This window comes from Misgurnus anguillicaudatus, chromosome 25 (assembly GCF_027580225.2).
Source record: "Misgurnus anguillicaudatus chromosome 25, ASM2758022v2, whole genome shotgun sequence".
In the NCBI taxonomy this organism is placed as follows: domain Eukaryota; kingdom Metazoa; phylum Chordata; class Actinopteri; order Cypriniformes; family Cobitidae; genus Misgurnus; species Misgurnus anguillicaudatus.
This window is the reverse complement of record NC_073361.2, coordinates 4,688,281-4,702,353: the sequence shown is the minus strand read 5'-3', so window position 1 is coordinate 4,702,353 and position 14,073 is coordinate 4,688,281. Positions and strand designations below refer to the sequence as shown.

The 14,073-nt window shown below is 38.3% G+C and overlaps 1 protein-coding gene across 3 annotated transcripts; it reads right to left on the bottom strand.

Annotated features, from left to right (window-relative positions):
- Positions 1-7,977: 7,977 nt before the first annotated feature.
- Positions 7,978-13,040, bottom strand: LOC129426336 (uncharacterized). Of its 3 annotated transcripts, none has more exons than XM_055182595.2 (5): positions 12,780-13,040; positions 10,775-10,872; positions 10,371-10,517; positions 9,123-9,334; positions 7,978-8,852 (listed from the first exon to the last, which is right to left on the bottom strand). In XM_055182595.2, the coding sequence occupies exons 1-5, from the start codon at positions 13,005-13,007 to the stop codon at positions 8,635-8,637; spliced, it is 903 nt and encodes a 300-aa protein (XP_055038570.2). In that variant the 5' UTR covers positions 13,008-13,040; the 3' UTR covers positions 7,978-8,634. The 3 variants fall into 3 exon arrangements, with proteins under 3 accessions (XP_055038570.2, XP_055038569.2, XP_055038572.2); XM_055182594.2 differs by having other exon boundaries at positions 7,978-8,855; positions 12,780-13,038; XM_055182597.2 differs by lacking the exon at positions 10,371-10,517 and having other exon boundaries at positions 7,978-8,855; positions 12,780-13,036.
- Positions 13,041-14,073: the final 1,033 nt, after the last annotated feature.

The following is a 14,073-nucleotide window of genomic DNA, read 5'->3' as shown; positions in this document are numbered from 1 at the left end:
AGAAGGGCTGTGGCATTGTGAAAGGATGAATCCTACTCCAATGTTCCAAGCATTCACCTCCATGGTGAATGGTAACATTGATTTGGGATGATGGAGAATGGGTGTTTGGTCATGGGGCTGAAGATACGAATGAACTACCGGTAGATAGAAATAGAAATGAGCAAATCCTATAAAGCGTTGAAGTTCCTTTGCATACATTTTAATATATTTATTGACCTGTTGTCTTTGCAGGTTTAATGTATTTGGAAAGGTATGTGGTAACGATACTTCATAGATTATTGTAGTTATTTATGTTTGTTGGCAACAAATTGTTCTTATTGCGGTCTTACAAACCTACTGTATCATGACTGTAATATCTGTTTTAACAAAATTGATATGTATCTGTAACTGAGGAACAAATTCATACAGAAATATCAAAACTACAGTTAATTAGAAAGTGTTTCACAGATGCCCCCTTATTAAGATACTGGTTTGCGTGGACAGCTATGTGTTCACAGTTAATTTATGGCTTACCCATGTAGATGTAGACATGAGATGCTGACCATGTGCATGTATTGAGTTTAACAGCAATCAACGTGTTTAGAATGTAATGATAAATTATGTGTAAGCAAGTTATATTTTTTCCTAATTATGCTCCCATTCCAGTTGAATCAATTGAATCAGTTGAATCTGAACAGCTATATTGTGTCTGCAAGCAGCCAAACACAGCTAACACACCATATGCTCAGTGTGACAATTGTCAAGATTGGTTTCCCCCAAGATGCGTAGGGTTTGAGTCTATTACTGACATAAATGTGATTTCACCATGGCTATGTCTTGACTGCTACACAAAAACTATAAAAAGACCATTACAAGGGACCAAGCTTTATTTTGGGAATACACATTCACGGAGTCTTGGAAGACTAAAAAAACTGTGGAAGATGAAGTTGAATTGAAGCATGATACTGCTGAAAGGGAGGAACTAGCTAAACCAGGTCCCACTGAATTTCAATTAGAATTGTCAGAAAATAAGTGGAGCCAAATAAAACCTAATCAAAGACAAGGGTACAGAATCTTGAAACCTGGCTGGCCAGACATTATGTCTGAAAAAATTGTTCACTGGAGTAGCTATGTTCTGACATTTTCATACAACAAAGCCATGAAGTCAAAATCTAGAAAACAACTGTGTCCATTCTGGCATGGAAAGGTCAGCTGTAAGTTTCCTGGATGTACACAGTTTAATTTCTACATAATGGACAAAACTGGCAAAGATGCAGACAGTGTTTTTGTTAAGGTGGAAGTGTCTGGCCAAACAGATCATTCTAAATGCCTTAATCCCGGAATACACTGCAGGATTTTTGCACTCCTATAAGATCATAACCTTATCACATTGTGCGAAATGTATCGTTTAAACTTGGGTACGAGAGGCATGTAGACTGTACGATGATGACACGGAAGCTTCGGCGGTGCTTGTGGTATACAAATACCGGCGCGCAGGTCGTAGCAGCAAACACACTGTGCGGTGATCATGCCGAATTTCTGACACTGTCAGAAAACTATCGTAGGCTATCTTTGGACACAAGACGGGGAAAACGGACGTCTTTGAACCTCTCTCACTGTACGACATAGGAGCACCGATGGAGAGCCACGATCACAGAAATCACGACGATAGTTTCACGATGGCAATCTTTCGTCTGGGACAGCCAATAATCGTGCAGTGTATCCCGGACTTTACACTTTGAAGACAAACTATGAAAGGAAAGTTTTGAAGGGAAAGCTGCGAGTTCATACCATTGCACCTTCACACAAAAAAAACTTGCGGCAGCAAATAAAAAAAAAAAAAAAAAAAAATAGAAAGAAACACAAAGGAGGTGCCTCCACTCACTGGTGAAAAAACTTGGAAAATAGAATGCTTCCATAAAAATTCAGATCAAAGAAGACCTCAACCAAAGTTTCAGTCCACTACGGCATCGGTATTTACAGCTTGTTGCAATTTCCTCCTTCATTACCCACATGTACTACGTTGATAAACTCCAACTTGTATAAGACATCCAAAAGGAAAAACACCCTTAGCCTTTACCTTGACGCAACAGGAACGGTTGTAGCCAAACTGAAAGACTGCAAAAGTGTAATGTACTATGCATTTTTCAGTCCTGTAACATCCACAACAGTTGTTGCAATATAAGAGATGCTCTCATCTGACCAAAGCACCCCTACAATTCAGCACTGGCTGACCGGTCTGTCACATGATTTTTTTTAATCTTCAAACAGGACTTCCAACCTCAAAAAATTGAAACTGACTTCAGCTGGGCAATTATTCATTACTGTATACATGCTTTCTGTCAGCATGACATACATTCATACTTGGATGAGTGTCTTTTAGTCAGTGAGGGACAACAAAAATGCACATTCACTGTTGTGCATATATGTGCTGCACACATGATAAAAATACTGTGCTGCAAGGTGGCTAAAGTTAAATGTGTGAAGCAAACAAAGGACCTCTTCCTATACTCAATGGCACTTTTGTAAAACATTCTGAAGATACACTCTACAAAACAAAAGAAAAGAGTTTGACAAGGAAGGGATTCAGAAGTCCCACAAATCCATACCATTGCCCAAATTTAATTGATATAGTCAGCAGATACATGGGAACTCTACCACTTTGGTCAGGTATTATGCTGAAACACCTGGGCCAAACGAGAGACACGAACACACAAGCAGAGAATTGCTTCCGCACCACCAAAACCATTGCCCTTAAAAATAAACTCCATAGATGTCCTGGAGACTTCATCCAAATCATGGATAAATTCATATCTGGTCGAATGCGTGAGGTCAAAATGAGAGAGATTCGGCTAAATGTCATGAGTCAAAGGTCAAATCATTTGATCAACCATTGAAGTCAGGAGGAGAAATGGGGCAAGAGAAAACAGAAAACCAAAATCGCAATACTTCAACCCACCAAAGGTTCAGCAGTCAAGGGACTTCCTTTTACATGTACTCTGTGGTCTGGTCATGGAAAGTTGGAACAAGAGTCTAAAAACAAAGGCAAATACTTGCACAGTTGACAATCTGCTGTACATTTTGTATTTTGCCATGAAAACCAGACCATTCATTCTTGCAGAAGTTCAGCATATAAAAAACAAAGGACATCTGAATCCACATACTTTTGGAAGTCTATCAGCACTTCTTGGCTGGACAGTGGTCTCAAGGTAAGATCGCATGGTTGAGAAACATGGATCGCTTTAAGGGATAAAATCATTGGGACACGTGGATATAAAAATGACTTTGTGGTTTGCCATTTGGACTACATCCATTACACAGAAAGAATGTCTGTATGTGATGCTCAGAAATGTCCCTTACCTCATACCCAAAAGCCTTGCTGGACTGTTGCTATATTGTAAATATTGAAAGAATGTACAAATATTTTGGTTTCTTGGATAGATATAAGTAAAAATGTATTATCAATAACATATCTTTATTGCTATTGTCTTTAAAATTATGTTTTAATCGGTGTAATGACTTCTCAGACCTGCAACAATCAGTTGACAACTGTGTTGTTGACAGTCATTCATTGCCATGCAGAGAAGAGCACAGGTGTGTGGCAATTAAAAAAAACATCCATAAGTACAAATACAATAATTGCAAGAAAAGATGTCTTTACAAAATAATGCAATAAAAGAAAAATGTGCTGTTTATGGTTTTTATTATGTAAAACTTATATTATACTATTATTATACAAATTATTAAATGCTTTTCTTACACACCTCAGAGGTTTATTCATGGAGTTCCTTCTTTTGTGATTATGGCAGTAGATGCTATAGTAACTGTTAATGGTTATACAGAAATGCAGCCACCAATGCTTCCCTCATCTGTGCTGTTTTGTGATGAAAGGCAAGACTTTTCTTTTGGATAATAATAAATTCTAAAAAGCAGCAATAGTTAGGGCCCTATTTAAATGATCTAAGCGCACGGCGCACAGTCCAAACGGGCGTGTCCAAATCCACTTTTGCTAATTTAACAACGGGAAAAATGGGTTGGGCGCCAAGCGCAGAGTCTAAAAGGGTTGTTCCTATTCTCGTAATGAGTAATGGTTTGTTTTGGGCGTAATGTGCAATAAACCAATGAGAGTCTCAGTTCTCATCCCCTCACGCCAGTTGCACTGCAGTAGTGACATGGTAAAAAAACCTCAGTAACTGTTATATTATTAGTATGAACATTGTTAAAGTCACAAAATGAGCAAATGTTGCAGATATGTAAACAATGATGATCATTTAATTATTTTGCTTGATGTTTGCCGGATATTTAATTCCAGTCACATTTTAGACTTTCAGCACCTTGGAGATTGATAGACTCCCTCTTTCTTCAGTGTTTACCCATAAAAGGAACAAACATCAAGCAAATGTAACTTAAAATAAAATAATAGACATCTATTAAACAAGCACTTTTACAGAATTGTATTTGTTAACTAGAAGTTAAAATACCTTTAACTTTGTTGGCAAGTTTATGGGACCATACCTTTAAATGCTGCTTTAAAAGGTCTAGGGTTTGGCATGGTGATAGACAGGAACACTGGGTGTGACCCTGCAGTGAGTGTCAATGCACCCCAAAGAACAGCTGAGATATAGCGCCTCCAATTGAATTAAAAATGCAATGTCTTGATTGACTACTACATTGACTACTCTAAAATTATATGTAACTTTCATTTCTATAGTATTGTAAAAGAATATCATTGTCAGCATACAACAAAGGTGCATTATTTGAACGAAGGAGGGGGTACCTGTTAATATTATTCATAATCTTTCTTGTTGTCAACTGTTCAAGACAGTTTAGGGCATACTGATCTTGTTTAGAACTGATATTGGCTATCTCACTCCTATAGGGGAACACATCCACGTGCCATAACTGTTCCACATCCTGTTGTAGCAAAGTTGAAGGAAGAGCTCCAGAAAGGAAAAGACACTGGGTTTCAATCTCAGCATCCTAATGGGGTATGAACTGCAGCTTGTCCCTTGTGTGGGCCAAAACATACTTTTTCTACTGGAGCTAGAGGATAAGAATTATCAGCACCAATCAGAAGCATGGGCTGAACTTTGCTAAAGTTTTCCAGTGGTAGTCCTTGTAAATGACTAAACGGACTTAGAAGGTAAGAAATGGTATTTGACTGCTCAGTAAGTGCTAATCGGTGAGCTGTAAAGGCTCCTTGAATCTGAAAGTTCTTATGAGAACTTACTGCAGAAATGGTGAAATCAACATTGGCTCCTTTAATGATCTCTGTATCTTGGTAGACTGTTCTAAGGACCAGTGATTCAGCAGTACCTTTCAATCCTAATCGCTGGGCTCCTTGGGGTAAAAGCATTGTTCTTTCAGAGCCATCTTTCAAAATAGCACAGGTCTCCATACATTTACCATTATGACTCAGTTTGACAACTTTCAGGAGGACTTTAGGCGAGCAGCTTGGTCGACTTAGTAGGAAAACACCAGAATCTGACTTCTGATGCACTTACTGTAAAAATGTTTACCCTTGCATTTAGGACAACCTTTCTTCGGATCACACTGAGACGCACAATGACCTCTACCACATCTCCAGTAGCACTGTTTCTTTTTAATCCACTTCCGAATAGTCTCCAGATCAAGCTGGATGAATTCTTGACATCTACTCAGATGATGGTCATTACTCTTACAAAATGGACAGAACTTTCCAGAAATCTTTTGCTTCATATGAACTGGAAAATTGTCCGTTTCTCAATATGCGTTCTTGTCTGTCCTTGTGTTCTTGTGGACTTGTAAAACATCATCAGTGGGGGCCCAAGTACTGTTCCAAATCCAAGTTCGCATCAAACCAAGTTCACATAACATCCTCGGATGTGTTCTTGATCTGCCCATCTTATCGAGGATGCATCCTGAGGTGACTTGTGCGGACTTCTGTCAGCCAAGTTTCCCAGAATGCATTTCGGGTCAATGGCAATGAAGCTTAAAACTTGCACAATGTTCAAAATATTAATCTTTCTGTGTCATAAAATGTAGTTTTAAGAGCTGTTTAGTCGAGAATATAGATGAATAAACTTCAAATGTGTTCTCAGTTGGTAAAGAAAGCGCCTATATTAAAATTTCCTTTTGGATATGCGAGTTCCAGTGAATCAGCGGGTGGTCAGCGGCGTATACACCGATGAGGGTAGCCTCATCTCAGCAAGTCCTTCTGAAATTTTCTGCGATCTCAGTGCATAACTTAAATCACATTTATTATTTAATATCATCTTAACACTGTAGTAAGTTACTGCACATAGCTTTAACAGGATGTTTTTCTTGTGTTTATTTCATGTTGTACAATCATTTAGTAGTATTAAAATAAATGGTTTTATAATAAAAATAAATAAATGTGTTTTATATAATTTTATAATAAATGCATTAAAGCTAATCAGTGTATTCACGTGTTGCCACAAATTAGGGTTTTTGCATTTCATATGTTTTGTTAAAAATACATTAAAATAAGAATAGCCAGGACTGCACATTTTGGTTAGACTGAATTACGACATCAAGTACTTTGCTGTTCCATTTGCAATATAAGCGGACTCCAGTCCTCCCATCCTCGTTCAGACTCGTTCTTTCGAGTCTGAACTTGCAAGTCCGCACTATGAAGAAGCAAGTCCAAACTTCTTGTATTTGGTATTGAGAAATGTATTGAGAAATATCATTGACTAGTGTTAGAAGGACAGTAAGCAGTTTTCACTTGGTCAGTACTTACTCCATGAAGAATAGTAGTAGTTTGTGGATACTGCTTGTTAGCTGTCTTTCCAACATGGGCTGGTCACAACTTCTTTTAGCAGCACCAACCTGCTTCATCTCGAAGTCATGAAGAAAAGCTCACCAGATCATAAAGATTCTCCTGGTTGGGTGATTCTACTATGTTGAACAACTTGTTCAGGGGGAAGTTTACTCAGTAGCTGCTGCACATGAGAAGCACATGACAACTCTGCTGCTCCTTCACCTTGGCCCCAAGACTGTAACATTCCCACTAGAGCACGAATGAGCAGTCACCAGATTTAATTGTAGGAAGGCTAATGATATCAGCAATTTCCCTGAGGACAAGTTGATGTGGCTGACCAAATTTCTGCTGGAGGGCTGTCCAGGCTGTAGTATATGGCTGAGGGTGATGAGAATATGCCAAAGCTAAATTACGTGCTGAATCTAATTTTAAATGTTCAAGAATGTGAAACTTGTACTCTTCAGTTTCATACTGTGGAAGCAAGTTCTTTATATCAATCTTCAACACGATGAATTGTTTAGGATCCTCTTTACAAAAATATGGAAAGAAAGGGCCTTCAATTATAGAAGTTCTTGCAGCATAATTCATCTGGGCTCTTGGTCTCAAATCTACTTGAGGACTTTGGTGCTTGGCCCCTAATAATAATAATACTAACAGAAACAATTGCGGTGCTTGGCCTCTAATGAGAAGATAATAGATTGCTGCCATCTTGTTACAAAAAAAAATCAACATAACAAACTTTGACATTAAATAGTTACTGAATGAGAGCTTATTGAAAGTGTCGATTACATGAATGTCAACTATAGCAAATAAAGACTAATCTAGTGAAGAGTTTAATGTCTTTTATAGCCACTTACATAGATATACATACTGTATGGCAGCACATTTATTGTAGCTATTTTGTTTACAAATGAGATGTTTATTAACCACATAGTTAAAGAAATAAAGCTTTAATTTAGTTGTGCTTATTTCAAATAAGTTATTTGCAACATGAAAGAAGGTGAGTGAGCTAATATCACAATCTAGCTATTCTTTGCATTCATTTATTTTTTTAAATGACCAGTAACCTTATTTTTATATTTTATTCTTAACCTTCCTTGCCATTTTTCTCTACTAATGTGTAATTTGTATAATATATAATGTGTTGTAATGTGTAAAATTGGAATGTGTGTAAAAATATAGGCTTTAAAGCAATTCGTCAGAAAACAAAGAATAAAGAAATTGTGCCCAAAAAGTTCCAACACCCAACATTTACTTTTTTAGTATTTCATTATCAGTTGCATAAATGGTGTCATACATCTAGTAGTTTTACACATAAATCACTGCAACTGAAAATAATGACAAAAACAGTAAGAGCAAAGATAAACAGAACATCATAAAAACAAGCACACTACATAACACTGTAATGTTTTTCGATTTTTTCAGGGTCTGAAAGTCACACAACAGCCCTGTTCAATCAGCAGAGGTACCACAGCATCCTCTTAAGTACATCCATAGACAATGTTCTTGCTTTGATAGCAGTACTGTACAGTAGCATTTCACCAGAAGACAACATCTGCTTTAATAGTGAAGGCTGATCAATATTTCCTCACAGTCTCTATAGCTATGGTGCAGATTTGTGATGGGGTCAGTGTTGATGGGATGGTGTTCTTGATAATGCTTTATAGGTAACAGTGAGGACACCAGGGGAAAGTTGTCCCAAAATAAGGTTCATTATGATATAACCTTTTCATTAACCCTGGGCATGAGGGACTCATCCATAAAAAGTTGTTCTGTGACTTTTAGTCAGACTTTGCCAAAAAAGGTCTATTCATGTTCTTGTTGACTGCAGACAGAACAAAGTCACACTTTGTTTTAGATAGAAACCAACTAATAAGTTCTTTCTTGTCCCTTTATGTTTCTTGATTTTTATTAACACCGTCACGGACGTAAGCAGAAAGAACGCTGGTGAGGTTTTCAATCTGTGTACGGAGAAACATGCGATCTTCCTGCAGATCCTGCACCTGTTTCTCTAGGGCTTCGATTTTCACCTTATTGCATTCCAGCAAACAATGCTGTTTGGTGATGGTCAGCATCTCACTGGTGAGTAAACTCTCCACCGGAGTCGTCGCTGCTGAGAGAAAAGAAATAATCACGAGTTTAGTTAGATAGTTAGACACTTTGACAAAGGGCACAATGACAGTGGATATAACATCAGATCTCCACCTCCCCAATAATAAAAGCAAAGTTATCACAATTCGAGCCACAGATTTTTATTCACCTTGGCTTTAACACGGTATTAAAAAAAACTGTTTACCCAAGTATCATCTTGATGAAAATAAATGTTGAAGATTCTAATAAGCTATTGACTCAGTAAATAATAAAATAAATAATAACATACTGGAGATGGCATTGCTCAATGTGCTGTCCTGTTCAGCATCAGTGTGGACTTCAAAGTTCATATTTTCCCACTCGATTATTTCATTTTTTGGTTCTTGTTTCATCCAGCTGCTCACAGGACTCTCGTGTGTCGCAGAGCTGCAGTCTGTCTCACTGCTGGCTGAGTTTATAACGGATTCCTGCTGACATTGAGAGTTCACCTCAATATGGCCACTGCAAGAGGACAAAAATCACACAACAATCATGTTATAATTATTAAAATAAAAATATAAAGTCATATGTATATTATTATATTTACAGATAAAATAAATTATCAATCAAATACTTATGTTTTTAAATAAAAAAGTTATTTAGGGAATAAAACAACAAAGAGTGAACGTTTTCAGTTAATGTTCTGGTGACTCTGTAAAGTGTTTAACGCCATCTATACACTAGTACCAAACTTGTGCTTTCTCTACATGTGATTCTTAAAGGGGGTCGTACACAGGACGCGCAGCCTAGCGCCGCGCCGTTCTAACGGTGCATTCACACGGCGCATAAGCGTTAACGCTTAACGGAAGGCTTGTCTGAAGCGTGGCCAACAGCCAATCACAGTGGCGGCTACACATGCTCCGGTCTTCCATAAACGTAATTGGCTGGCTCTGCCTAGGTTATTTGCATAAGGCGATATGATTGGCTGATGCACGCGTTGCCGCTTGAAAAGTTGAGAAATGTTCAACTTCTGCCGTGAGCAATGGCACTGACGTGGCGGCGACGGATCCACAATTCAGTTCGGCAACGCATGACGTCACCCATTAAAAGTGAATGGGGAGTGTTAACGCTTATGCCCCGTGTCAATGCACCGTAAAAAACTTGAACACATTGCTTTCTATGAGTATACTCACACACCGGGGCAGACAGGTGGCGCCGCCCAGCTACAACTCAGGAAGTTGCTCAAATCCCTGTCGCGCCACTCACATAGTTTAACATTAAATAACATCATATTTGTCCCTAATCATTAACGATTAACAGTGGCTGCTAATGTATATTTTGCATTTTGAAGTAGACGCTATCTGACGAAGCTCACGCTATTTAATGTGCACTTCCGGTTTACCTCTGAGTTGTTCTAGACGTTAGTGGACGTGATGCTGAGCTGCGTGGCCGGTGTGCGACCCCTTTTATGCTGTCAGGTTGGATTACTACAGACATCCAAATAACATCAATCCCCAAAAATAAACAAACAATAGCCAGACAATCAGAGGTAATATACCAGGACTGTGGTGTTATAGTTCGAATCTTCTCTCTTTGAATTTTCTTGTATCGTCTCCAGTTCTGCCTTAATTCTTGCTGTCTTGTCATAGAGAGTTTTGCTATTGGTGAATGTGTTATCTTTCCCTCTCGCTTTCTTTGTTCATAACTAAGAACAAGAAAGAAAAAGTTTACAGTTAAGGTTTCTGTAAAAACTCTTCCATATGCTTTCTCTCTTTCCCTCTTATCCTCTATCTTCTCTGTTGGCTGTCTACTTGGACAATACTTGAATTTACTTGCACTAAAATTTAATATTTGCTCAGCTAATTAACAATCATTATTTATTGTAATACGCGTACAAAAGTATAAACAATATAAGACAAATATGTTTTGCAATGTAGCTTATTTAGTAGGGCGTAGTATTACCTCTCTCTTCTTCTTGCAAGGTATCTGGCTCTGGAGATGGGATTTGCATTTATTCTTGCTCTGTGCCGAGCTGCTTTGTCCCTGTTTGATAGCGGTTTCTATAAGGAAAAGCACTTTATAAAAACCAATTATGATACACTATAATAACAATCATGTTCTTCAAAAGAGTTTTTCATACTTCATAATGCCAAGGAACCCTAAACTATGATGAACCTTTAATATATTTTGAAATAAAAAAACATTTGAACTGTGTTAGACACATAGTATTTATGATATTATCAAAACAACGTTTTCCAACCTTAATAACTGATTACATTCACAGTAATGTTGGATATATAGTAGTGTAAATCTAAATAGAAACATGTTCAGTTTCACAGCAAATCTTGTTTCCTAGCAGCTTTACAAAACAATAGTTTCATATTTTTACAATTGCTACATTGTATTTTCACTCCGAAATTTTCTGGAGATGCTTGTTCCAACCAAGGGTTAATCTTCCGAACTCTATCGTGAAGTCAACACGGAAGTGACTTAAGGGGGTCGAAAAAAAAAATCGAACACATTGTTTTCTATGAGTATACGCACATCGGCGCCGACAGGTGGCACCGTGGCGCCTGTCTGCGCCGCACAGCTACGACTCAGGAAGTTGCTCAAATCTCTGTCGCGCCACAGAGCGCCACTCACATAGTTTAACATTAAATAACATCATATTTGCCCCAATTCATTAACGATTAACATTGGCTGTTAGCGTATATTTTGCATTTTGAAGTAGTTGCTATATGACTAAGCTTGAGCTATTTAATGTGCACTTCCAGTTTACGATACCTCAGAGTTGTCCTAGACGCGACTCAACGCGGCGCTGAGCTGCGCGTCCTGTGTGCGACCCCCTTTATGTGTGCTGTTTATGCGCGCCCAACACCTTGCCCGACATCATTTGCGTCTTTCCATTGTCCAATTGAAAGATTGACAGCGGCCTTCCGTTGTAGTGATGGAAGTTTACCGTTTTTGGAACAACCGGACTGCACTCTCTCCTGTGTGTCTGTGCACCACTCACCTTCGATCAAGGTCAGAGCAAGCGTCCTCTTTTTAAAGTTTCTGCTAATATGACAGTTAACAGCAAAAGGGCACTCGCACTTCAATATTTGACTGACAGGACAGCTGCGTCGGTGGTTGCCTAGCAATATAAAAAGCTGCCTTGGGTTTTCAAGAGTTTAAAACGTGTTTGGTGTGATTAGCTCCTAAAACTGCAATTCATCGAAAGGCCACTAGAGGCTGGCTCCGAAATAATCCTATTGATCCCTCATGTTAAAATGCCCAACTTTACAGCAAAAATAAATATGTTTACTGCCTGGTACAGAAGTGATGTGTTTTTGGTCTATACAGCTAATTTTGCTCTTCGTGACAACTGTGAGGGGGGGTGAATTTTTATAACTCATCTGTTTAAATTATATTAACCCTTATGAGGCGTACACACCAATCGCAAATTAAACAATTTGCTTGTGTACATTACATACAAAGTCAATGCAAAGACACGAATAGACATAAACTCGTGTGGGGCGATGGGAATGACGCAAATTGGGCTGTGCGATTGCTGTGAAACATGCGCTGTTTGCCTCAAACGCGTCCCACGAGCAAGCTAATCTGGAGAGAGGAACGCGACGCTTCGCATTTGGTGTGTACGAGGCATTACAGTTAGGCATAATTAAGGGTGTGGTCACTTGAGTGACTCGTCCAAAGGGAATGGACGCGGAATGAATCTATGAATATGTATACATGTCCCGCCCATTGTAACAGTATTTACGGAAACTGAATCACACCGTGCCTAAAATTCATTAAAATGTCACTGACCCTGTTACTTAATGTAAACAACAATTGAGAAAATTGCTGCTGCTTTCACGGAAAATACGTGAACACCCAGCACCAAAGTAAATTAGACAGCGCTGTTTAGAAACATACAAACCTGCAGTTTGGAAACTGAAAATGTGTAAAAACTGCAATTGTAACTTACCAGTACTTCGCTAAATTGCAGTGAGTGATTGTGGCGCAAATGGGTAAACATGTTGGACGTGTTTCCACGTTTCGCAGCTACTTCCTTGCCACATTCTTTACAAATAGGAAAACCGTCCTCGACTATCGATCCTTGTGCATTTTTCCGATATCCAAAATATTTCCATACTTCGGACTTTACCTTTTTAGCTGGGGGATAAAGACTCGGAAGTGCTTGTTCTTCCGCCATATTTCCTCACATTGGTTTTGTTTACCTTTTCCGCTGTAGTAGCAGGGAACAGAGGAGTACGCATGCGTCATTTTACTCACCAGCCGAGTCAGTCAGTAGGCTTATTCGACTTCATGCAGCGCTGCAAGAACCGACAGCCAGATGACGTCAAAGTACCGCGAGAGCAATTCGAGAAATCATACGAAGTGTAATTTTGGCTCGCTCTCGCGGCACTTTAACGTCATCCGCCCCTCAGTTCCAGCGTCCTGGCACTGACCTATAAATGCAAGTGAACGGTTTGCTGCGCTTTTTCTGGATTTAAAGCACAATAACATTTATATTTCTTAACTGAATTTAATTATACATGCAGTACAAAAACGTCTCTAATTATTTAAAATTTCGGTAGTTAAACTTAAAAAATATAATCATCATCAGTGTGCCTGTTTTTATTTACGGGCACTAGATGGCACAACGTGGTAAGACAGTGTATAAGTGTGACTTATATTTCAAAAAAGGTTTTGTATTACAAAGGTAAAATTATTTTGTACCTGTTGTTACAAGAGAAATGAACAAGGACCACAATGGAAATAAGTGTTCTAGTGTTATCCTTGACAAAAAGTGTGAGTTTAGTACAGTTGTGGTGTTTAGTACTTACTGTTTGAAAATCTGCCTTTTGATCAGTAAGTAGGGCTGGGTATCGATTCAGATGTTCCATATCGATTCGATTTCGATTCACATACGCTATCAAATTGATTCGATTTTCAATTCCGATTCTCGGATCGATTTTTATACTCGATTCTTGATTCAACTTGTATTTGTATTCGTGGAGAAGACCAGATTAATTAAGTGCAAGTGATTTTTCTCTAAAAGGTTTACTTTAACTTTATAGTACCAATACCAGTTTTGTAAATCAGCACCAGTATAAATTAAAATTACACATAGGTTAATTGTAGCAGGTTTTTTGTAAAACCACAGTAATTAACCATGGTCTTACAATAGTAATTTTTTTAACCATGCTATTTATAGTTAAACTAGGGTAATAAAAACCTAAAAAATTCTGTGTAAAATAAATACGCAGTACAAGGAG